Source organism: Rattus norvegicus, chromosome X, assembly GCF_021556685.1.
Source record: "Rattus norvegicus strain SHRSP/BbbUtx chromosome X, alternate assembly SHRSP_T2T, whole genome shotgun sequence".
In the NCBI taxonomy this organism is placed as follows: Eukaryota; Metazoa; Chordata; class Mammalia; order Rodentia; family Muridae; genus Rattus; species Rattus norvegicus.
The window spans coordinates 125,647,062-125,672,295 of NC_141554.1; the positions used below are offsets into that span (position 1 = coordinate 125,647,062).

The 25,234-nt window shown below is 40.4% G+C and overlaps 1 protein-coding gene across 2 annotated transcripts; it reads left to right on the forward strand.

Moving 5' to 3' along the window:
- The first annotated feature begins 17,976 nt into the window (after positions 1–17,976).
- Positions 17,977–25,134, forward strand: Zbtb33 (zinc finger and BTB domain containing 33). Of its 2 annotated transcripts, none has more exons than XM_087600503.1 (2): positions 17,977–18,092; positions 20,375–25,134. In XM_087600503.1, exon 2 carries the CDS (start codon positions 20,377–20,379, stop codon positions 22,387–22,389), a length of 2,013 nt encoding a protein of 670 aa, XP_087456629.1. In that variant the 5' UTR covers positions 17,977–18,092; positions 20,375–20,376; the 3' UTR covers positions 22,390–25,134. The 2 variants fall into 2 exon arrangements, with proteins under 2 accessions (XP_087456629.1, NP_001102784.1); NM_001109314.1 differs by having other exon boundaries at positions 18,025–18,265; positions 20,375–22,694.
- Positions 25,135–25,234: the final 100 nt, after the last annotated feature.

Genomic DNA, 25,234 nt, shown 5'->3' on the forward strand with positions numbered 1-25,234 from the left:
TCAGAAACTGGAAACAACCTATATCTACTTCAACTGAAGAATGGATAAAGAAAATGTAGTACATCCACACAATAGAATACTATTAACAGCTATTAAAAATGAGGACATCATGAAATTTACAGGCAAAGGGATGGAACCAGAAAATATCATCCTGAGTGAGATAATCCATAGCCAGAAAGACACATAAAGCATCTACTCACCTATAAGTGGACATTAACCATAAAGTGCAGGATTTCCACGCTATAATCCACAGACCCAAAGAAACTGATAGTAAGAAGGTCCCAAGGGAGGATGTGTGCCTCTCATTTAGAAGGGGAAACTAGTCATCTGAGAAGCATGGAGAGAGGGAACAGGATAGGAGAGGGAGTGAGGAGGAGAACAGGGATGGTGATCGGATATGGAGGTGAGACGGGGTTGGGAGTGAGGATGGAAAGCATTGGGGGAGGGCATCTCTGGAACTAGCTGGAGGCCTGGGACTAGAGAGGATTAGGGGAGTCTATGGGGGTGACCCTAGCTGAGATTCCCACCAGAGGGCGATATAGAGACTGAAGTGGCCAGCTCCTGCAGTAGACATGACTTCCACAGGAGGAAAGGAGACATCAATCCACCCACAAAACCTTCAACCCCAAATCTGTTTTGCCTACAAGATGTGCAGAAATAAAAATAGAGAAGAGACTGATGGAAAAGCAAATTATTGACTGCCTCAACTTGGGACCCATCCCGTGGGAGAGAGCCAACCCCTGACACTATTAATGATACTCTGCTATGCTTGCAGGGATAAAAAGCCCTAACCTAACTGTCTCCTGAGAGGTCTTACCCAGCAGTGGATGGGGGAAGATGCAGAGACCCACAGCTAAACATCGGGCAGAGCCTGGGGACTCTTACAGCATAGTGGGGGATAGAAGTGAACAAGTTGGGGGGGGGGGTGTCAAGGACACCAAAAGAAGATCCACAGAGTCAACTAACCGGGGACCATGGAGGCTCCTGGAGCCTGGGCCACCAACTAGCGAGGATGCAGGAACTGAAGCTCCTATGTTTTGTACAGCTTGGTCTTCGTGTGGGTCCCCTAACCAGTGGAGAGGGAGCTGTCTCTGACTCTGTTGCCTGCCTTTGGATCTCCTTCCCTCTACCTGCAGTGCCTGGTTGAGCCTCAGTGGGAGAGGATATGCCTAGTCCTGCTGGGACTAGATGTCCCAGGGCAGGGCGGGGTAGTACTGGGGGGGGGGTCCCCCTTCTGTGAGAAGAAGGCAAGAGGTCAATGGGGGAGGGATTTATAAGGGTAGGACTGGGAAGAGAGGAGGGAGGGAGGCTGTGATGGGGGTGGAAAGTAAATTTAAAAAAAGAGGAAGGATATGTACTAAACTCTTTTTTGTAACCCTAGCAGCTTCTGAGTTTACCTCATCAGATTTAATTCCACCCATACATCTCTGGAGCCACCTCCGGTAGCTCTCTTGTCAAATAGGGACGAAATTAATGTGAAGGGTTTCTTAGCAACATCCCGGGATATAACTCAAGAGCCATCCAAAGGATGGATATGACCAGTGCTCGGACAACTAATTGCTTACTCTTTCTGGGAGAAGCTTGTAGACGCAATCCAGTACATCTCATTTCCCCCTCTTGGGAAACATGTACCCTCGCTTGGTACATCCTCAAAGTAACTTTCTTTTTTTTTTTTTTTTTCTTTTTTTCGGAGCTGGGGACCGAACCCAGGGCCTTGCGCTTGCTAGTCAAGCGCTCTACCACTGAGCTAAATCCCCAACCCCGTAACTTTCTTTTTAACCCTCCTGTTCAAGCTTATATTAAAATCTTTAAGAAAGGGGCTGGAGAGATGGCTCAGTGGTTAAGAGCACTAACTGCTCTCCCAGAGGTCCTGAGTTCAATTCCCACATGGTGGCTCACAACTATCTGTAATGGGATCTGATGCTCTCCTCTGGTGTGTCTGAAGACAGCTACAGCGTACTCATATACTTAAAGTATAATAAATAATTCATTTTAAAAAAAAGACCTTTAAGAAAATAACCAACTCTGCCTTATTGTACAGGCTAGACCCGGAATTCTTTTCAGCATGCAAATCATGAGTCCCTGTTTGGCCTGACTCAGGCTTCTAAAAGCTAAGGCAAATGCCTCAAATGCTACCTAGGGTGGTAGTGCAGAGGGATGTCCTGGCTGCATTTCCTCGTCCTTGACACACTGAGATTACGACAAATGCTGCAGGGAGAGAAAGGCATATGTGACGACAGACTGATTGAGCTAGGTTTGACAGTTGTCCTAAAGGTTAAGGGAGCGCAGGAATGATTTTAAACAGGACACAGCTCACCCCCTACACTAGATTGAGATCAGTCCTCCAGCAGTGCGGAAGCAGGGACAGGAGCCAGAACACCTGGATGACATCAGAGGAAGAGACCATTAGCAGCCAGGAGAGTGGAGAGAAAGGTCACTCTTCCACATGTAGACATAAAAACTTAGAAAATACATGAACATAATAGAAAAACAACGATTCTATACTTGGTAGGTTTTAACCCCTTTAAAGATAGGTGGGATAAATAAAATCGGAGGGGTAGGCAAGTGGTTCAGTATTAGGACATCCACCTAAAGTGCATAAGGGCCTGGGATAGAGCTCGGCATCTCAAACATTTTAAATTAAAATTAGGACTCAGTGTCTGTTTTAGTTAAGGATTTAATGCTGAGAAGAGACACCAAGACCAAGGCAACTCTTATAAGGACAACGTTTAATTAGGGGTGGCTTACAGGGTCAGAGGTTGAGTCCATTATCATCAATGTGGGAGCATGGCAGTACACTTTCGCCAAGGCCACACCTACTCCAACAAAGACACACCTCCTAATAGTGCCACGCCCTGGGCCAAGCATATTCAAACCACCATGGGGGGTGGGGGGGACTTTCTGATGTGATCCAGGTTTTCCAAGTTTTAGATTTTAAGATTTCATCACCCTGTCACAAATTGCAAGTTCACCTAATGAGCACATTGTGTCATTCAACCTAATATAGACACCACAGAAATAGAGAAGAAAATTATGATTAATATTGAAAATAAATAAGCAGAAGAAAGTGCACTAATCTTTTGGTAGTATACCATAGGAGACTAAACAAAAGCATATTGTTACACTGATCTTCAATCTATTTCTTTTTTTAATTTAATTTTTCAATTTTCTATTGGTTATTTTATTTACATTTCAAATGTTATCTCCCTTCCGGCTTTCCCCTCTGCAAACCCCCTATCACATCCCCCTCCTCCTGCTTCTATGAGGATGCTCCCCCATCTACCTACCCACTCCTGCCTCATTGCCCTAGCATTCCCCTACACTGGGACATAGAGCCTCCACAGGACCAAGGGCCTCCCCTCCCATTGATGCCAGACAAGGCCATCCTCTGCTACATATGTGGCTGAAGCCATGGGTCCCTCCATGCATACTCTTTGGTTGGTGGTTTAGTCCCTGGGAGCTCTGGGGGCTCTGGTTGGTTGATATTGTTGTTCTTCCTATAGGATTACAAACCCCTTCAGTTCCTTCAGTCCTTTCTCTAACTTCTCCATTGTGGTCTCCATGCTCAGTCTGATGTTTGGCTACATACATCTGCATCAGTATTGGTCAGGCTCTGGCAGAGCCTCTCAGGAGATAGCTGTACAAGGCTCCTGTCAGAAAGCACTTCATGGCATCAGCGATAATGATTGAGTTTGGTGGCTGCATATGGGATGAATCCCCAGGTGGGGCAGTCTCTGGATGGCCTTTCCTTCAGTCTCTGCTCCACTCTTTGTCCCTGTATTTCTTTTAGACAGGAGCAATTCTGGGTTAAAATTTTTGAGGTGGGTGGGTGGTCCCATCCCTCAACCAGCGGTCGCCTCTGGATATGGTCTCTGTATGTTCTTTCTCCCCATTGTTGTGTATTTTAGGTACTATCATCCCTGTTGAGTCCTGTGAGTCTCTTGCTTTCCTAGCATCTCAGACTTTCTGGTGGCTATCCCTAGTTCTCCATCCTGCACTTCTACCTCTGTTCAATTTCCTGACCCTCTGTACATCTTCCCTGGGTCCTCCCACACCTGATCTTGCCCCCTCTTTCCCCACTCCCCCTTCTCTCTTCCTCCCAAGTTCCTCCCACCCTCTACCTCCTGTGAATATTTTTGTTCCCCCTTCTTTTTTCTGGAATTTAATCTTTTTATTAAATACATTTCTTTATTTACATTTCAAATATTATTCCCTTTCCCAGTTTCCTGACCATAAACTCCTATCCCCACCCCCTCCCCCATATGGGTGTTCCCCCGTCCACCTCCCTTTCCACCCCCCTCCCGACATTCATCTGCACTGGAGGTCCAACTTTGGCAGGACCAAGGGCTTCCCCTTCCACTGATTGTCCCAACAAGGTTATTCTCTGTGACATATGCAGTTGGAGCCCAGGGTCAGTCCATGTATAGTCTTTGGGTAGTGATTTAGTCCCTGGGAGCTCTGGTTGGTTGGCATTGTTGTTCTTATGGGGTTGCAAGCCCCTTCAGCTCTTTCAATCCTTCCTCTAATTCCCCCAAAGGGGGTCTTGTTCTCAGTTTGGTGGTTTGCTGCTAGCATTGACCTCTGTTTTGGACATGATTCTGGGTGTGTCTCTCAGGAGAGATCTATATCCGGTCCCTTTCATCATGCACTTCTTAGCTTCATCCATCTTATCTAGTTTTGGTAGCTATATATATATGGGCCACATGTGGGGCAGGCTCTGAATGGGTGTTCCTTCAGCCTCTGTTCTAAACTTTGCCCCCATATGCCCTCCTATGGATATTTTTGTTCCCCCTTTATGAATGAGTGGGAACATCGCATTTTGGTCATCCTTCTTGAGTTTCCTGTGGTCTGTGGATTGTATCTTGGGTAATTCGACCTTTTGAACTAATATCCACTAATCAGTGAGTGCATACCATGTGTGTTCTTTTGTGACTGTGTTACCTCATTCAGGATGATAGAAAGCTTACTGCACAAGCACACATACTGGAGTTTGAACCCTCTAGTGGTCATAGCCATCATCTCCAATTCAAGCTTTGGAAAGCAGAGCATTACTAGGTAGTGGGATTAGTGTTATTGGAAGCTCTGAGTTTCATTGAGAGACCCTGCTTTCATGAAACAGCTATGGAATAAGACTCTCAGCATCAATTTCAGGCCTCCACATACACATGCATACAAAAGGGCAGGGACACATACACACACACACACACACACACACACACACACACACACACACACACAAGAGTACCTAACAACTCTACCAGAAAACTCATAAAACAGCAAAGTGTAAGAATATAAAATTAACACACAAAAATACATATAAATACATACAAAGATATGTTCCTTCCGACATGGCAATATCAAATATATTGAGGAAGAAATTAGGAAAATAGTTCCCTTCACTATTGCCTTACATATACCTTGGTTACCTTTACAATTTTAAAGTGTACTATTGACATAGGGTACCAACTTCAATTATATTCACTTAATTATTTCTAATATCATATATCTCCTAAATAATTTAAATTTAGTAAAACAAAATAAAAGTATGGCGAGAATGTGGAGAAAGAGGAACACTCCATTGTTGGTGGGATTGCAAGCTGGTACAACCACTCTGGAAATCAGTCTGGAGGTTCCTCAGAAAACTGAATACAGCTATACCTCTCCTGGGCATATACCCAAAAGATGCCCCAACATATAAAAAAGACACATGCTCCACTATGTTCATTGCAGCCTTATTTATTATAGCCAGAAGCTGGAAAGAACCCAGATGCCCTTCAACAGAGGAATGGATACAGAAAATGTGGTACATCTACACAATGGAGTACTACTCAGCTATCAAAAACAATGACTTTATGAAATTCATAGGCAAATGGTTGGAACTGGAAAATATCATCCTGAGTGAGGTAACCCAATCACAAAAAAACGCACACATGGATAAGTGGATATTAGCCCAAAAGCTCAGATTACCCAAGATACAATCCACAGACCACATGAAGTACAAGAAGAAGAATGACCAAAGTGGGGATGCTTCAGTCCTTCTTAGAAGGGGGAACAAAAATATTCATAGGAGGAGATATGGAGACAAAGTTTGGAGCAGAGACTGAAGGAATGGCCATTCAGAGCCTGCCCCAACTGGGGATCCAGGACATATACATACAGCCACCAAACCCAGACAATATTGTTGATGCCAAGAAGTACATGCTGAAGTACATATAGTTGTCTCTTGAGAGGCTCTGCCAGAGCATGACAAATACAGGGGCGGATGCTAGTAGCAAACCTTTGAACTGAGAATAGGGTCCTGGTTGGAGGAATTAGAGAAAGGATTGAAAGAGCTGAAGGGCTTGTAACCCCATAAGAACAACAATGTCAACCAACCAGAGCTCCCAGGGACTAAACCACTACCCAAAGACTACACATGGACACACACATGCCTCCAGCTGCATATGTAGCAGAGGATGACCTTGTTGGGCACCAATGGCAGGAGAAGCCCTTGGTCCTGCTAAGGTTGGACCCCCAGTGAAGGGGAATGTCAGGGCAGGGAGGTGGGAAAGGGTAGGTGGTTGGGTGAGGGAACACCCTTAAAGAAGAAGGGAGAGGGGTATATAATAGGGGGCTTTTGGACGGGAAACCAGGAAAAGCAATAACATTTGAAATGTAAATAAAAAATAGCCATTAAAAAAAGGTAATCTTGTACCAACTTAATACAATGGTAGTTTCATAAGCAGTCATTTTCATGTCCAGTTGCAATGCATTTATGGCTCTAATATAGGCAAAGGTCTGTGTTAACTCAACATAGCTTTGAAAAATCACAGCTTACATGGTCACTAAATATTAAGTTATTTAAAATCAAGTCAGCCTAGAAAACATCTTTACTTTCCAAATATAGATGATTTTATTTTAGCATCTTATATTATTGACTTTATTGCTATACTTTTCCATCTACCATGAATTCCTAACTATATTATTTATAAATAATTATGTACATATAAATTTAGTGTATTATGTACAAACATACAGTACTCTTATTGTAGATCTTCAGTGCTACAGCAAAAATATTTGAGATAATAAATAGGTCAAAAGAAAAAATGCTTTGGAATAATTAAGGAAATTAAATATCTTTACAATGAAAACATTCAAGTTAAAAGTTGAAGAGTCTAAAAATGAAAAGTTCTTCCATACTCATAGACTGGAAGTTAATATTGTAAAACTGGCTACCTGTTTTAGTTTGCGTTTCTATTGCTGCAAGTGTGTCTGGCTTACATTTCTGTAGTCCATCACTGAGGGAAGTTAGGGCAGGAACATAAGCATAGCAGGAACCTGGAGGCAGGAGCTGATGCAGAGGCCATTGGAGGGGTGCTGCTTACTGGCTTGCTTCTTGTGGCTTGTGGGCCTGCTTTTGTATAGAACCAAACAACCAGCCCAGCACACAGGGAAGATATCACCTGCCGTGGGCTAAGCCCTCCCTCATTGATCATTATTGGGAAATTGCTTTATAGCTGGATCTCATGGAGGTATTTTCTCAACTGAGGCTCTTTCATCATGGATGACTCGAGCTTGTGTCAAGTTGGCACACAAAACCAGTCACCACATTACCTTAACAAAAGCAACCTGTGGATTCAATGAAAACTGAATCAAAATCCCAAAGCCACTACTACTAACAGAAATAGAAACAGAAACTTAAAACTTATTTCCAAGCAAAAATGTCTTTTCTAGTAATAAAATAGTGTGCTACTGACACAAAACAGGCCTGCAAATCAATGGAACAGAATAGGAGATCCAGGTATAAACCCATACAGCAACAACCAGCTGATTGTTGACAAAGATGACGAAAACACACACTGGGGAAAAGGCAGCTTTATAATCTACTACTGCTAGAAAAATCAGGTATCCAGGTATAGAAGAATGAAACTTGATACTTTTCTGACGTTGCAAAAAAAAATGGCTCAGAGACCTTATCTCAAGAGAGGAAACTCTGAAACTGTTAGTGGAAAAAAATAAGGAAAAGACATCAAGGTAGAGGCATAGGCAAGGACTTCCTCGACAGAACACTTAGGAATTAAGTCAATTGACCTGTTGGGATCTGAAGAAATTATAAAGTTTCTGTTTAGCTAAGGAAAGAGTCCAGTGAATAAATAACCTGCAGGATGGAGAAAAGCTTTGCCAGTTATATGTCTGAGAGAGGATTAGAACATAGAAATATAATACACATATGTGTATATATGTATACTATATACCGTATACTATATGTAGTTTATAATATACACATATGTGCATAAATATATGTATACATATACATATATGTATATTTATACAAATATGTATATGTATACATATATGTATACATATACTAAAATGTAAAATAAGAAAAGGAATGGCCAAATTCCTAAAGGACAGTTCACAAACTACAAATAACCAATAAGTATGAAAAATGTTTAATCTCACTAGATATAGGAGAAATGTAAATGAATACCACGTTTGGGATTCCTCTGAATTCAGCTAGAATGTCAGTCAGTAAGAAAACAAGCAACTCATGTCTGGTGTGATGTGCATGAAAGAGAACATCATTCATCACTAGTGGGTATGCAAACTAGTGTGGTCTCTAAGTCTCTACCAGTATGGGCCTTCAAAAAAAATCTATCTACGGTGTGAGTGAGCTGCACCGCTCCTGAGTATTTACCCAAAAGACTCCAAGTCAACGGACCACAGAGACACTTACACATTAAACTTTATTGCATCTCTCTGTATAACAGCTAAATTAGGGAACTAACCTAGCGGTCCAATAACAGAAGAATAGAGAAGGAAAACATATTTTCCAGTCACAAAGTATAACGAAGTCATGTTATTTAAGAGAATTGGGTTCGATTACAGAAGACTGTGTTAAGTGAAGGATGCCAGTTTCAGAAAGACAAATACATGTTTTCTGTCATTTGTGATTCTAAAATTTTATATTGTCACGTGTATGTATGTATGTATGTATGTATGTATAAAATGAAAACAGAAGTGAAGTTCTCTATAGCAATAAGGGGGAAAAGGTACATAAAGGGCAGTGTTAGGGAATATATTTGGCTTAAAATATATGTATTATACTTATATGAAAATTTGTGAGGGAGGATGGGTCATATACATGATCTTACATGTATAAACAAAAGAAAATTTGCAAGATTCCATCCTTTCCTTCTACCACGTGAGTCTAGAAATCAAACTTAGGTCATCAGTCTTGGTAGCAAGTACCTTTACCTGCTAAGCCATCTCACCAGTCCTTCTACAAAAATTTGTTATAATATTTTTAATAAATTTTTGGCAAGAAATCCATATTTATTACCATTTCTAACATACTTTAGAAATACACTTTCAAACAGCTTACTCTCATCCAGGTATGTATTAAACAAGCAGGGATGCTGTAACAAAATACTACAGGTAAGATAGCTTAACAAGAAATTTATTTTTCACTATTCTGGAGATTAGAAGTACAAGATCAAGATACCATTGTGAATGGTATCTCAATACATGTCTTTTTCCTGGTGTAAACAGCTGTCTTCAGCCTAGAGCTGAGTATAACCTTTCTTCTGTGTACAGAAAGAAAGAAATCTCTACTGTGCTTGCCTCTTCTTATGACACAGCTCTATTAGACTAGGGCTTTTCTTCAACTTTATTTAGCGTTCATGTCCTTCTTTGAGGTCCTCTCCTCACATAGTCATGTGGTGAACTAGATATTCAACATACAAATTTTGTTAAGGTGGAACATAATTTAATCCATAAGATTCTTTGAAGAAACTCCCCATTTTTCAAGAACTCCAAATTCTCTAAATCTTTCTTGTTTATTCTCCTCAAGGATATAAGCATGTAATTTACAACTCAATGTCAGAATTCTGTTTATAAATATATAAAATCACAAATATATATTTAAGCATATATATGCTTAAAACAAGAGTGTATAAAATTTTATAGCATTATTTGTTATATATAATTATATAACCATGACTTATATAAAATAAAATTAATATAAAATAAATTTCAACAGGTCCAGATAATAATAACTTTTAAAAGATTTACTTCTATTTATAAGTATCTGTGTGTCTGTGTGAGTGAGTGCTAGCATTGTTAGGGTACCCTGGGAGATCTGAAAAGGGGTAGAGGGGAATCTCTTTGACTTGTAGTTTAGATGGTTGTAAGCCATATGACCTGGGTGCTGGGAACTGAACTCAGGTCCTCTGGAAGAACAGCAGGCACTATCAACCTCTGAGCCATTTCTCCAGCCCCTATACTTAAATTTTTTAAAATAAAAATTTAGTATAAATGCAAGCTACAATCCTAATGTTCTAGTGATAGTATCAGGAATGGAACAGAACAAGGAAAGTGATTAGCCCGGTGAGAATGGCAGTCTGGAAAAACATACGTTATGTCATCATGACAGCAAAATAGAATTTTATTGTTCATACATTTGAAGAAGCCTGAGTTTGAACAACTATCCACTGACCTTCACAGGACATAAAAAAACAAAACAAAAAACAACAAAAACAAAAAATCCAAGAGTAGGTGGTACATTATACCATCTGTGTAGAGCACAGAAATAAGAACACATGCATCTGAATGTCAACTTGTCACTCAATGCCTGTTTTGTTTTTAATATTTTATCACATAGTACACTTAAGATTTTATCTGATTAGGCATAAATGCTTGTAAATAATTACTTATAGAACAATAGTTAAAACTATATTCCTTCTCCTCCCCCATCTAGTTTTTTACTCCGGGGTTCATTCTCACCACAGGAAAGTGTTCATCTCTTATCCGTCAAGGTTAAGATTGCAAATACAAAGAAAACATTTCTCAAGATAGTCTTATCTGACATTTAGCACACAATTATCTTGTCTCAGAGCAGTGTCGTTCTTCTTTCCAACTTAAGCCCTGGATCTCAAGTCTACGAGGAATTTTTATTTGTACAACTTGGTACCACCAATCTCAAATGAGCCAGGTATGACACATAGTGGTTGAAAATGTACTGCCATTGTAAAGTCTGCTTTCAGGAGCTTTCTCCAGTGATAAATGTGTGCTCACTGCTAGGCATGATGAGACATGCCTATAATTCAGCACTACTGAGGCAAAGGCAGAGTGATCAAGAGTTGGAGACTACCTTGGACATGTGCCTGAGTTACATGGAGCCAGCCTATCTCAAAACAACTACATGAGCAGGCAATGAGAGGGCCAAGCCAGAGGCTACACCAAACAGACACCATGACAGGCTCCAAACTGGTAATTTAAGGACTAGGCCTAAGTTTCTGTTTTGATACATCAGGATAGAGGTCACCCACTCCTCCCTGGAATCCCCCTAATCGGCTTTAAATGTATGCCTGCAAGCTCACTCTGCATCTCCATTTTGGTGCATGGAGATCCCTATGTGCTGGTGATTTCTGCAGAATAAATGCTCTTTGCCTTTGCATACCATTTGAGTCTGGGGTCTCATTTTTTGGTGAATCACAGACCCTTACAAATAAAAACCAGAAACAAAAAAAATCTAAATTTTAAAAGAATATAGTGATAATTCAAAACAATGCTTTATTTAGATCTTCTCTCCTAAGTCCCATTTAATATCTGGGGTAGGAGGATGAGTGGGGACCTTTGCATCTAAGAAAAGGACCCAAGAATGAGTGGGAATCTAAGGCAGAAAAGGGGGTTAATAAGGAAAAGAAGGGGCTTATGTGGATACATTAAAAACAGGAATGATAGGGGTACAAGTAGAACAGAAATGTGAAAAGACGGAAGAGTTCTCAGAAATGCAAATAACTCACTCAATTATACCTACTGAACCTGATCCCTCTGTTTGAGTGGTTTTGTCTGGGCTTGTAGCCTGAGATAAGCAGAAGAAGCTGAAAGGGAGGAGGCACAGAGAAGCAGCTAAGGGGGTCATTAACAGAAGCAGCAGAACTAGTTTTCAGACTCACTGATGGTTGAGGCCATTAGCATTCTGAAACCCAACCAACCAAGATCAGAGCAGTGCCACCATCCCCTGCTGGGGAATGTACACATTAACAGAGTTTGCTGGAGTTCTTCTGACTGGGAACTTTGGAACAAAGCACCAGAGATCAAAGTCACTAAACCAGGGCACATACTCACCAGGTGCTGCTGTGGTGTCTCAAACACCTTGTAGAATCACACAAAGTTAAGATAAGCATTGCAAGTGCTATGGTAAGTTTTACCCAGCTTTCTGGGCCCTCCAGCCAGGGGGAAGGTATATGTGCATAGGTGTAAATAGGCTGCCACTGCAACCAATCCACTCAGCTTTTCATTCTCCCATTTAGTTCGCCAGGTCTAAACTGAATCAGAGACCACGTTTTGTTCAGCCTCCAAAGCTTATAATACCTGAAGGACAAGAGGCTGGGCCATATGTGAAGTGAGTATTTCACAGAGTGCTGCATCAGTTCTCCTTATGTTGCAGGCATTTTCTGTGAGTGTATATCATTTATTTGATAATATTGGATGCTTGCTGTCTCTCATACCATATGGATGCCTACTGTGGACACTTACTGGACTCATACTGTGTCACATGCATGTTCATATAATATATACAGTTGTGTACACTATATAGCAATAGCACACATAAAGTTACATACTTTCCTGTGTGTATCTGAATGAAAAGGAAATTTTTAATAAGGATAGCGAAAAAGAACAAAATAGTAAAAATATTTCCTACACAAATTCGGAGGATTCTTTGTAACCAACAGTGTGTTTATTTTTGGTTTTATAGGATCCCACAAAAGAAAATAGAGTAGTTCAAATTCACAAAATCAAACAAATGAAAATAGAGTACTTCAAACAAAGAACAAATAATTTTAGTATATAGATATACATATAGCCTATGTGATAACTCTATATATGAAATAACAGCTGTACCTACTTAGGGAGATTCTATCTCAAATTAATTATTCCTAAGTAGTCATATATAATATTGGGGTCTGGTACTATACTAAGTACCTTACATGTACTATTTACTTTAAAATTAAAACAAAATATCACATTCATGAGTAACAGGCTAAAATTAATGTAATTTTTTTATTATTTTAAAAGATAGGGTCTTACTATAGCTCTGGCTGGCACAGTGCTTAATGTGTAGGCCAGTGTGGTCTCAAACTCATAGATATCTGCCTGCTTCTGCCTTCCAAGTGCTGAAATTAAAGATGTGAACCACCACACCCATCCATAGATATTTAAGATGGTTACAAAAGGGAGAAAGTATTCAAAATATTTCCCACACAGATTCAGAGGGTCCTATTAACTCATAGTGTGTTTATTTTTGTTCTGTCTGATTTGATAAAAGGAAAATATGTAGGAGGCCTACTTATATTTGAATTTCAAATAAGTCACAAATATTGTTTTAATATAAAGATGTCTCATAATAACTTTGAGTGTGGCAAGATGGCTCAGTAGATAAAGGTTGAAAAGCCTCACAACCTGAGTTCAAAATTTAGAACTCAGACTGGCCTCTAACTCCTAATCTTAGTGACTCAGCCTACCAAGGGCTGGTATTATAGGCACGACCACCATGGTCATCAGATTGGAGATATTCATCAATTGTGTAAATTTTGTTTGTTTGGTTGTTTGATTGTCTGGTTGGTTGCTTCCTTGCTTGGTGTTCGCGTGTGTGTGTGTGTGTGTGTGTGTGTGTGTGTGTGTGTGTGTGTGTGTGTGTGTGTGTGTGTTGCTGTCTGTTAAACTTGGCTTTTATATGCTAAGCAAGTGTCTTTACCACTGAGTTACATAGCTAGCCACAATGACTACTTTCTTTTTTTTTCCTTTGACCCAATTGATAAGATATAATTGCCCACCTAAACATACAAAGCCTAGTACCATCTCTTAAGAACATTAATAAGAACCTGTAAATACACAGAGCAGAATCCTAATGTCACCTGCCATGGCTTCTCTCTCTCTTCCTCCTCTCTTCCTCCTTTCCATTTCTGTCTCCTCCACTTCCTTCAAACTTCTCTCCCACCCATCCTTCCTTCTCCTCCAATGACAGGCCTCCTTCTATCCTGTACCTGTCCCTCACCTGTATTTTACAAATTCAATGGGGAGAAGATTCTGGTGAAGTCACCTGATTCCTGAGTATGTGACTAGGCAGTGGAATTAGCATCAAAATACAGATAACTCCAGGGCAAACCACAACATTTCCCCCTTTTTGCCCAGTTAAAAGGCCTTTTCACGTATATATAAATTGAGTACAATTATTACCATTCTATAATTTATAAAGCATGATATACACAACACCCAGCCCATCACTATATCAGTTAAACAGAACATTTAGTTATCCATTCCAGGTTAAGAAAGGCTTAAAATCTATATTATGTCTTGGCTAGCTTGTATACTATGTGATAACTATCCAATAAAATATGTATTTCCAGAGTTAAACAGCCCAATAGGCTATGTAACTATAATCAGTCTTCAACCCCGTCAGAAATCTAAGAAACTAAATATCTATACACATAGGAAGCCTAACACGGTTTCCAAAACTGAGAGGTTGTAGAGACAAATCTCCACTAGCACAGTCCCCTGTTAGCAACATGTGAGCGCAAGTCTTCAGCCTTCTGGCCCAAAATCAACTGACAGACTGTTGAAATGCAGATTTTTGAAGGGCTGATCACCCTGTCTTGGCAGAGTTTATCAGTCAACTATTCTGCATAATTTGTACTTTTCTGGACAGCACAGTCTGCAAATGAAAGGCAGTTTTGTCCAGTAGCTCAAATTTTGTGGATTTCTGACGTTTTTGAAAACTATCTATCTATATAAACACAATGACTACTTTCTATCTCCCCATTACAGTGCTGCTTTCACTTAAATGTGTACCTACTGTAAATGGAGGCCTACCTCCAAATTGACCAGCTCTTCAAAAACAGCTACTCTTTTTTTTCTCCTGTTTCCTTCAACATGTCTAAGAGTTGTTCCTTGGATCCTTAGGCTTTTCAGTTGCTGTCTGAGAGAAAGTGGCATTTGACCAAGCTCTGATAGAATTTACAACTTGGAGGTTTTGCTCTTGTTAGACATAAAACCACAAGACATCAAGCTAGGGCATGGGAAAATGATCAAGTGAGGCTAAATGAAATGATTTTGTCCAAGCATGTGCAAAACAAAGGCCAATGCCCCACCCAGGAAGCAGTGAACGATGTTCTTTATTGCGCAACACAGATGACTGCTATCTCCCCAGTACAGTGCTGCTTTCACTTAAATGTGTACCCACTGTAAATGGAGGCCTACCTCCAAATTGACCAGCTCTTCAAATTGCCCAACTCCGCTAATATTTTTTTTCCTGGAACTGAAGATTACAGCAAGTGCTCTGTTGCTGAGTTACCTCCCAAGCTATTTTCTAATTTTCTTTTTGAGTGGAGGCTTCACTTGAATTGCCAAGGCTGACCTTGAACTGGCTTTGTAGCTCAGGGAGGCCTCATAGCTTTGACCTTCTTCCCTCAGCCTCCTGAGGAGCTGGGCTCACAGGCATACAACAGAATATTAGCTCAAACACGTTCCTTCTAACATCCTGTTACTGTGACACCCCACTGTTTCTTGGAGTATATGTTTTCTTTCCCTGAAATAAAAGCAAAAAACACAACCTACTGATTATGTGTGTGGTTTTTGTTTGAAGGTCATGGTGGCAGAAGAGCCGAGAGCTCACATCTTGATCTGAAAGAAGACTGGGAATAGAATTGGTTCTTTGGAAATCTCAAAGTTGCCTCCTAGTGATTGATATACCTCCTGCAAAAGGCCACACCTTTTACTATTCCCCCAATACTTTCACCAATTGGGAACCCAGGTATTCCCACATATGAGCCTATGGGGGCCATTCTCATTCAAACTGAAGTAGATGCTATATTATGTGTTTAAATTATAGATTTATATATGTTTATTATATGTTCCTCCGATTAGCATGTAAGTGTCATGAAGACTGGAATTGTGCTTTACTGATAACTATATCCACAATACCTAGAACCTTGGTTGGACTAGAGTTGGTACTACTTAGTGAATAGCTTTGTATTGTGTTCCAGCTTACAAATGCCATTCTGTCACACAGTCAAAATTAATCTCATTGATTGGTCTCATCCTCCAATTGAATAAGCTCACTATAAAATATCCATTCTCTCTCTCTCTCTCTCTCTCTCTCTTTCTCTCTCCTTCCTCCCTCCTTCCCCCTCTCCCTTCCCCATCCCATCTCTCTCTCTCTCTCTCTCTCTCTCTCTCTCTCTCTCTCTCTCTCTCTCTCTCTCTCTCTTTCTCTTTCTCTGTAGCATACGTACACATATACCTGAAGGTGTTCATGCATATGTGTGTGCATACCTGTAGAGGCCAGAGATTGTTGTGCACATCTTCCATTGTTGGCTCTACACCTTATCGTTTGAGACAGGTTATCTCAGTGAACCCAGAATTCAACAGGTAGCTAGACTAGCTGGCCAGAGAGCTTCAGGGTTACAAACCTTCCAAACTGGCTGTTATCTGGATGCCTGTGGTGGTTTGAATAAGAATGACCCCCATAGGCTCAAATATTTGAATGTTTGGTTCCTGGTTGGTAGAACTATTTGGGAAAGATTAGGAGGTATTGGTCTTATTCAAAGAAGTGGAAAGAACAGTGGAGGCGGTTTTGACAGTTTAAAAGACTTGGTACCATTTTAAACTTTGCTCCGTTTCTTGCTTTCTGTCCAAGATGCTGGCTCTCAGTTTGTTGTTCCTGCCAGCATACCTGATCCCTCAACTTAGCTATCGTGGACTCTTATCCTCTGGAGCTGTAAGCCCAGATCAACTATTTCTTCTAGAAGTTGCCTAGGTCGTGGTGTTTATTACAACAATGGAAAAGTAACGAATACACTGGAGTTTCTGTAAATTTGTGCAGCCCCTGTGGAAATCAGTGTGGAGGTGCCTCAGGAAGCCAGAACTGGATCTATCATATGATGCAACTCTACCACTCCTGGACATATATTCAAAGGATGATATTTCTTATTATAAAGATACATGCTCATCCACGTTTACAAATGCTATGTTCGTAATAACTAGGATGTGAAGATAGGCCTAGATGTCCATCAATTCATGGATAGGCAATGAAGATGTGCTAACTATACACAGTGGGACTTTACTCAGCTATATAACCTATTTGCTAAACAGTCACCCACAGTTATATGTAAGACTCTAAGTGCTTCCAAAGATGAAATGTTATGGAAATAATAATGATAACACAAACATTATTGCCTTTCAAGATAGGGCTCATTTGGCACAATTTGGTTTGTTATTCCTTCTCTGTGGTCCTTTTATACCTTGTAAAATATTTTTTATTCGTGTCTATGTTCCTACTGAGCCCTCTGAAAAGAGAAAAACTTGTCTCTATCCCGCAGGGCCTGGTGTATATTTGCTGCAGATCAGATGCGATCTCTATGTTAATAGAAATGGAGTTAGCAAGGCACCACATGCACCATTTAACATTCGATTAACAAGAGTTATCAGAACACAGGTTTCTTCTTAGAAGTAAACAGTGTAATTTGGTTATCTTGTTATCCTACAATTTGAATTATTATGAGTTAAATTTTAATATACATATGATAGTCGAGGTGGCTTATCGTCCGAGCAACAGGCTCACAGGACAAATTTCAAACATGGAAAAGAAATGAAATTTATGCAACCTCTGAACACTTTTAAGCCCAGGGGGCTTACACAGAGTTTGAACAAACAAGACTAGTTTCCCTTCCAGTCCAAACAGTGTCATCAGATCTTTTTCCCTTTCCCACCCAGCTATGTTCTCTGAAAATCCCAGAACACTTAAAAAGAGCTTTGCAGTCACGGAAAGAGCCGAAGGCAGGCTTCGGGCTCTTCCGGACAACCCCGACAACCCCGACAACCCCGATGCTCTCGGAAGAGGAAGGCGAGGACGCCACGCCTCCTACGCTGCGTCCTCTTTTGGCAGAGCCCGGCGTCCGGAGCGGCGTCAGTGGAAGCCGCTTTGACGTCGGCGGAAACTGGAGCGACATTTAAAGAGGTAGCCGAAGCGCTGCGGAGTCCGGCAGCTTCGGGGAGGACTCTGACCCTTCCTTGGCCGGAGGAGGAGTGAGCGGCCGCCCGCGGAGCAGGTGAGGAGTGGGCTGGGCACCGGACCCAGGAGACGGAGCCCGCCTGCGCCTTCAATGCCCTGGCCGCGCCTACGTTTGCGGTCGCCTCACTTGAACCAGGAAGCAGCGGAGCCCGAGGCCCGGCTCCTAGGCTCTTTCTTTGTGTGGGTTCGGGAGCGCTACGAGAAAAACCGGTAAGGCGCGGCGTGGTCCCCTTCACTGTCCAGTGCCAGAGGCACCCGGTACCCTCGGATAGACCTTAGGGCGTGGGGGACACCGCCAAGTACCCACTTGGCTTTTCTCGCTCTCCGTTCTGCCGCTTTGGGGGGCGGGGAGGGAGGAGGGTCTTTTCCCACCTCTCTACTAGTTTGATTGAGCTTTACTATGGGGCCCATCCGCCTCTCTAGACCCTTCTTTGGACACAACAATGCTTACCGCTTCACATGGCCCGCTACCCCCAACAGAGTACCCTTAAGAGCTAGGCCTACTTTCTCTAACACCCCTAAATCCCCCTGTCTTCGCTTTGCTGTTTGCACCTCTATCTCTATTTGCAAGAGGCTAGCTTTTTCACATGAATTGGCGTTTAAAAACTCAGTTGCATCTAAGTTCAAAGGAAGAAGAGGGAGCTGGTGGAAGAGAGATGTTAAGCAGCTGCAGGGAGCCCTGTGTTGTTGGTTTGTCTCACCCTTTGGCCTGTGGCTTTTATCTCTTCCCTACTGTCACCAGCCCTCTAAACCAATGGACAGCCAAAGATTTGTCGCACAATGCTGTGAGATGTCTTTTCCATAGTCAGGTTGCAAATCTCTGGGGAGGAAAGGCTTGAAACCCACTTGGGTTGATCCTAGGCTAACCCTGACCAGCTGGATACCTAAACAAAATGAAACCAGGTCTCAATATCACCTAGACACCTACGTTTGAATCATTCCCACATTGGAAAAAGCATATTTTCCAATGATAAAATCATGGCCGTATACAGAAACCCCTCCGTTTCAAAATGGTTTCTATTGAAACCTTCACGTTTTGGGTCGCTGGCAGATTATCTAAAGGTCACACTTTGTGATGAATGCCTTTATGATTGCCTATTAATTCCTTGGTGCTGTTAAAATGGAATGTTTTTAATTTAGACTTTCGTCCATAGTTTGTTCTTAAGTTAGGATGTTTTAAATACAGAGATACTGTTGCCTCCCTTGTGTGTTGATGTGTGAGTGTATACGTGTATGTATCACAAATACCAGGTGACAGTGACATTCTTTAGTAACTTATCGATAAAATAATTCCTTACCATACGCAACTTAGCAAGGAATAGTTAATGCATGATATTTGTATATAACGTGTTTGTCTCATAAATATTTTAATATGCACTGTTAACTGGAGAGCTGTGAAGTGCAAAGAGAAAGTGTTTGGAGTGGCACACAGCAGAAACACTTGCTATCTTCTCTGCAGTAATACCGCCTCTGTTCCAGTAAGGAACTGCTCTTGTGATCACTAACTCATTTGAAGAGAAATAGGTTCTTTTACTAGTGAACGTCATTCTTTACCAACAAAATGTGTTTGCAGTTTTTATGTAAATAAGCACTGAGGTGGACCGGTTTTCCCTTTCTAGTTTCTTGTTTCTTCAAGAGAGAGTATGTGCTGACTTCACTTGATGCTCTGTTTAACACTGCACCTCTGGAAAGTGTGCGGGGCAGGATAGAAGGGCAAGGGTAGGTAAAATATAACGGGAAATTGTGAGGTGGTAATTGTCAGTGTCTAATTGTCCTTGGCTGTGAGGGTGAACTTTTGAAGAGGATCTAACTGATAAATTATAGCTGAATTGAAGAGAGTATAAATTTCAGACATAATATTAAAAACACTAAACTGTTCTGGCATTTAAACCGTTCATTTACAGAAGCAATTTGTATGCTTGATGAAGATTTTTCTTAGAATTGAAAATTCCTATCTCTTGAGGAAAAATAAAGTAAAATTGGGACTAGGAAATGAATTCTAATTTTAAAAGGGTAACTAATGGAAATGCATTTTCCTGAATTTCAAAGGAAGGTGACCAAGGAGATTATTTTTCAGATCTGTATGACAATTTAAAACTGTCTTCACTTTTCTCAGAGTAAGACCTAAGATTTGACATACAGTCAAAAGCTAGTCTACGTAAGCAGCATATTTAAAAGTCAAGATTTAGACCAAATTTTGATTAAAATTTAAACTGTTTACCACATCTGTGCCTTACATCCTGAATAGTCAGGTACTTTGGGGTTTTTTTTTTCCTCCCTAATCCTCCCCTCTTTCCCTCTTCTCTCTCTCCCTTATAGGCATGGAGAGTAGAAAACTGATTTCTGCTACAGACATTCAATACTCTGCTAGTCTGCTGAACTCCCTGAATGAACAGCGTGGCCATGGACTCTTTTGTGATGTTACTGTCATTGTGGAAGACCGAAAGTTCCGGGCCCATAGGAACATCCTCTCAGCCTCGAGCACTTACTTCCATCAGCTCTTCTCAGTGGCTGGGCAAGTTGTTGAACTGAGCTTTATAAGGGCTGAGATTTTTGCAGAAATTCTCAACTATATCTACAGTTCCAAAATTGTCCGGGTTAGAGCAGATTTACTTGACGAGTTAATTAAATCAGGGCAGTTACTAGGCGTGAAATTTATAGCAGAGCTCGGTGTCCCGCTGTCACAGGTTAAAAGCATATCAGGTACAGTACAGGATGGTACTGCTGAGACCTTACCTTCTAGTTCTAATGACAAAAGCCCTGAAATAGAAAAATCAAAAGACGAAGCCCAAGATAATGGGGCTCCAGTGATGCCCATTATAACTGAGTCTTTTTCCCTCTCTGCTGAAGATTACGAAATGAAAAAGATCATTGTTACTGATTCAGATGACGACGATGATGATGATGTCATTTTCTGCTCTGAAATTTTGCCTGCCAAGGAGGATTTGCCAAGTAACAACACAGCGACACAGGTCCAGCCTAACCCAGCCTCTGTTGCTATTTCGGAAGTGACACCTTGCACTAGCAGTAACTCTCCCCCTGTAACAAACATCACACCTCCTCAGCTTCCCACTCCTGTGAATCAGTCAACTCTAAGCCAGGCACAAGGAAGTGAAGAATTGCTGGTGTCTTCAGCTTCAACACATCTGACTCCTAACATTATTTTGTTAAATCAGGCTCCACTTACTGCACCCCCAAGTGTCAGTTCGTCACTCCCAAATCATATGTCCTCTTCAGTCAATGTACTTGTACAGAATCAGCAGGCGCCTAACAGTGCTGTTACAGGAAACAAAGCTGAGGAAGAGGAAGAAATTCTAGATGATGACGATGACATCATTAGCTCCAGTCCAGACTCAGCTGTCAGTAATACGTCTTTGGTTCCGCAGGCCGATGCCTCCAAAAGTACCACGTTCGATGGATCGTTGACACAGAAGATGCAGGCTCCTATACTTCCGCAAGAGCCACCTTCTAATTCTTTAAAAATTTCCGATGTAATTACTAGAAACACTAATGATCCAGGTTTGAGGTCAAAACATGTAATGGAGGGTCAGAAGATCATTACATTAGATACAGCTACTGAAATTGAAGGCTTATCAACTGGTTGCAAGGTTTATGCAAATATCGGTGAAGATACTTATGATATAGTGATCCCTGTCAAAGATGACCCTGATGGAGGGGAGGCCAAACTTGAGAATGAGCTACCAAAAACATCTGGCAGTGAACCATCAAACAAGCGTATGAAAGTAAAACATGATGATCACTATGAGTTAATAGTAGATGGAAGGGTCTATTATATTTGCATTGTATGCAAAAGGTCATATGTCTGTCTTACAAGCTTGCGAAGACATTTTAACATTCATTCTTGGGAGAAGAAGTATCAATGCCGTTACTGTGATAAGGTATTTCCTCTTGCAGAGTATCGCACAAAGCATGAAATTCATCACACTGGGGAGCGAAGGTATCAGTGTTTAGCATGTGGCAAATCTTTCATCAACTATCAGTTTATGTCTTCACACATAAAGTCAGTTCATAGTCAAGATCCTTCTGGGGACTCAAAGCTTTATCGCTTACATCCATGCAAGTCTTTACAGATCAGACAGTATGCATACCTTTCTAATAAGCCAAGTGCTATGCCTGTCATGAAGGATGATGCTGTTGGGTATAAGGTTGATGCTGGAAAAGAGCCTCCAGTAGGGACCACATCTGCTCCTCCTCAGAACAAGTCAACATTCTGGGAAGATATTTTTATTCAGCAAGAAAATGATTCCATTTTTAAACAGAATGTAACCGATGGCAGTACTGAGTTTGAATTTATAATACCAGAATCTTACTGAACTCTTGGAATATCAGGAAGTTTGGGTTGAATTAAGGGGCAAGGATTTCAGAAGACCTGTAAAACCAGTCAAGGTGAAAACATGTTAATTTGACCTACCATGTCCTCTGAAAGTAGACTAGGTACACTGTTATTTTTAGAAAGTTTTCCCTAAAAGTTTGAGTAGAGCTTGAACATCCCTGAAGTATCTGTATAGTTTAGCTTTCAGCTCATTTTAAAAGGTAAATTTTTAAAGGTGCAGAGACATGGTTTTCTGAATGGATTTTGAGGAAATCTAAATGTTCTTTGAAAATTACTGGAGTTAACTAATGTACCTTAGTACAGCTTATAATGTTCCCCTTCCAGGTTAACACTCTACTGCTGATTTTTCAATTTTCTAAATGTTAAGACTAAGTGTGTTGTGTTTTATATGGCATAAGAAGTGATGAACGTCCAAAAGTTGTGCTAGTAAATATCAAAGTCCTCACTTGGTGATTTATTCTGTCAGTCCAAATGGAGATCAGCCTTCTGCCTCTCTTCCCACTGTGAATTAGTCATGCAAACAAGTCTCTCCTATGAAGACTGAGTTGATTTTAGCTAACTAGGATTAACCATTGCTTATATTGCTGTGCTCTGATTTTGATGGCAAGGCCACTGTATAACTTTAACATTTGCTCCCAGGGGTAGGGGGAGCTAGCAGACATGCATGTAGTGCGGACAGGAGGTTATTTTGTGCTTATCTTTCCTCTCCTGCCTTTCTATGCTAGCAGCAGTCAAGTTGAATGGAGAGCTCCTTTTGTTCCTTATGATTAAAAATGTTCCTATCTGAAAGCTACCAAATGCATTTTTATGTGTAATGCTAGTAAAGGTTGAGATTCCATAGATGAGACTTGTGGTTTGGGGGTGGAAGGCCGCTGGCACAGCTTTTTTAATGCCCATTTTAGAATCTCCAGGGAGAAGTTTTCATTTTAAGTAGTTTAAATAGCAATCTAGAATTGTCATTTCAACAAGGTCTTTTGAGTTTTTTAACCCCTTAAAACAAGTTCCAGCCCATGTGCAAACTGCTGTCATAGTCTATAGCAGAAACCATAACTGGAATACTGCAGGCACATTGCTTCCTGTTTATTTTGACAATAATACCAGCTCTCCTCCTTTTAAGATGGCACATATTTAAACACTTAGAAGAATTTAAAATTTACCCAAGAACTAGTAATAAAAGAAAGCAGGTTGGAACAGATATATAGTTTAGCATTTATAACAGATTTAATTCAATTCTGTAAAAATTAACAATGTTTTGTAATGAACAAAAATCATAGATACTGAAAATGGTTGTTGTTGGATAGTCGTTAGTCATCTGTGATCTTGCTTATATATTTCTTAGTTCAGCATAGGTATTTTCATTCCTTATATATTTTTGTCTATTTCTCGACATTGAACTTAAAGCTTTAATCATACTTTTTCATATATAGGTCATTCCTCTGGGTAAACTAGGTGTGAAAGTGAAGTTTTAAGTGTATCTTAAGTTGGTAGCTGAGGGTATCAAGAATCAGTATTTGCAGTAATACAAAGGAAAAGGGCAGTCCCTGCTTACCGACATGTAGAGTGCTATACATTTACATTTTCTGTTTGGTAAGCTTAGGCCTGCCATCATAAGCTTACTCTTAGAAAACATAAAATCACTTTATAACTCAAGACTCTGACGTCTGATCACAATATTCATTTCCTTTCTCTGTAGCTATTGATGGCACTGCCTTTTGAGTATAGGGTCTGCTCACAAAGGTTCTCAGTTGAAATGGGAGTTTCATGAATGCAGTCTCAGCAGTTAGACATAATTCTACCAGTGTCAGCCATAATGATGTCAAATCAGTTTGTCATAGTAAAACTTGATAGTTACTACAAGCCTGTTAGAACAAACTGGGAAGTCTCTAATGGAAGACGATTTGGTCCGAATAATACTGGTAAAACGATTCACCTCAGCTGCTGTGCTCTGTCAGTCTCTAACCAAAACTTTGAAACTTTGTGCCTACTGAAAAGCAGCTTCTGGAGTTTGCAGGGAGGAGAAGAACTAGAAAGTTAAATTGTAATTTTGCTAGGAGACTCTTACATGTGTTTGGTTTTTTGTTTTTTTTTTTTAATAACTTTATATATCCAAAGTTCAGAGTTTTTTGTGGAATACTCCTCTGGACAATAACTTTTTACTCCTAGCCATTATTAGATTGAAATTTGTAGCAAAATGCTGTTTACAATCTACTGTGACTATTTTTTTTTAGCTTTCTGACTACTGATTTTTCTATTTCTTTCATGTTGGCTTCAATTTTACTCAACTGCTAAATTATCTGTAGTTATTTTTGGTGGAATCTATTTGAAATAGTAAATTTGTTCAAAGAACAAGCCAACATTTTTAAAAGGTTATAGCATTCTTGAAAGATTAAACAGAAACATTTTGTTATCATTTTGGTGGTCACTATCCTCCACACAGAGTCACTGAAGAACTTGTTCGATTGAACTAAAAGGAGAAAAACAAACGAACCCTGCTGTAGGCATTTAAAATGTTATAGTGTGTGTATTTTGAGGAATTAAATGTAAATTCAATAGCACTTGCTTCTTTACCTCTGTTAGTCATATGAAACCTTGTTCATTTCCCCAATTACTGTAATTTTCACATTTGTACAATCTTCCTTATCATGGCATAAGTTCTGCTTTTCATTAATCATTACCTGATACTAGTTCATAGAGTTTATGACAAAATAAAACGTATTCATTCTAATTTTTGAGTGATTTTTTTACAAGATTGTGGTGAATGAATTATATAGGCTTTCAATCTGTTGTTTTATGTTTTTTCCCCCCGTAGCAAGAGAGAAGCTGTA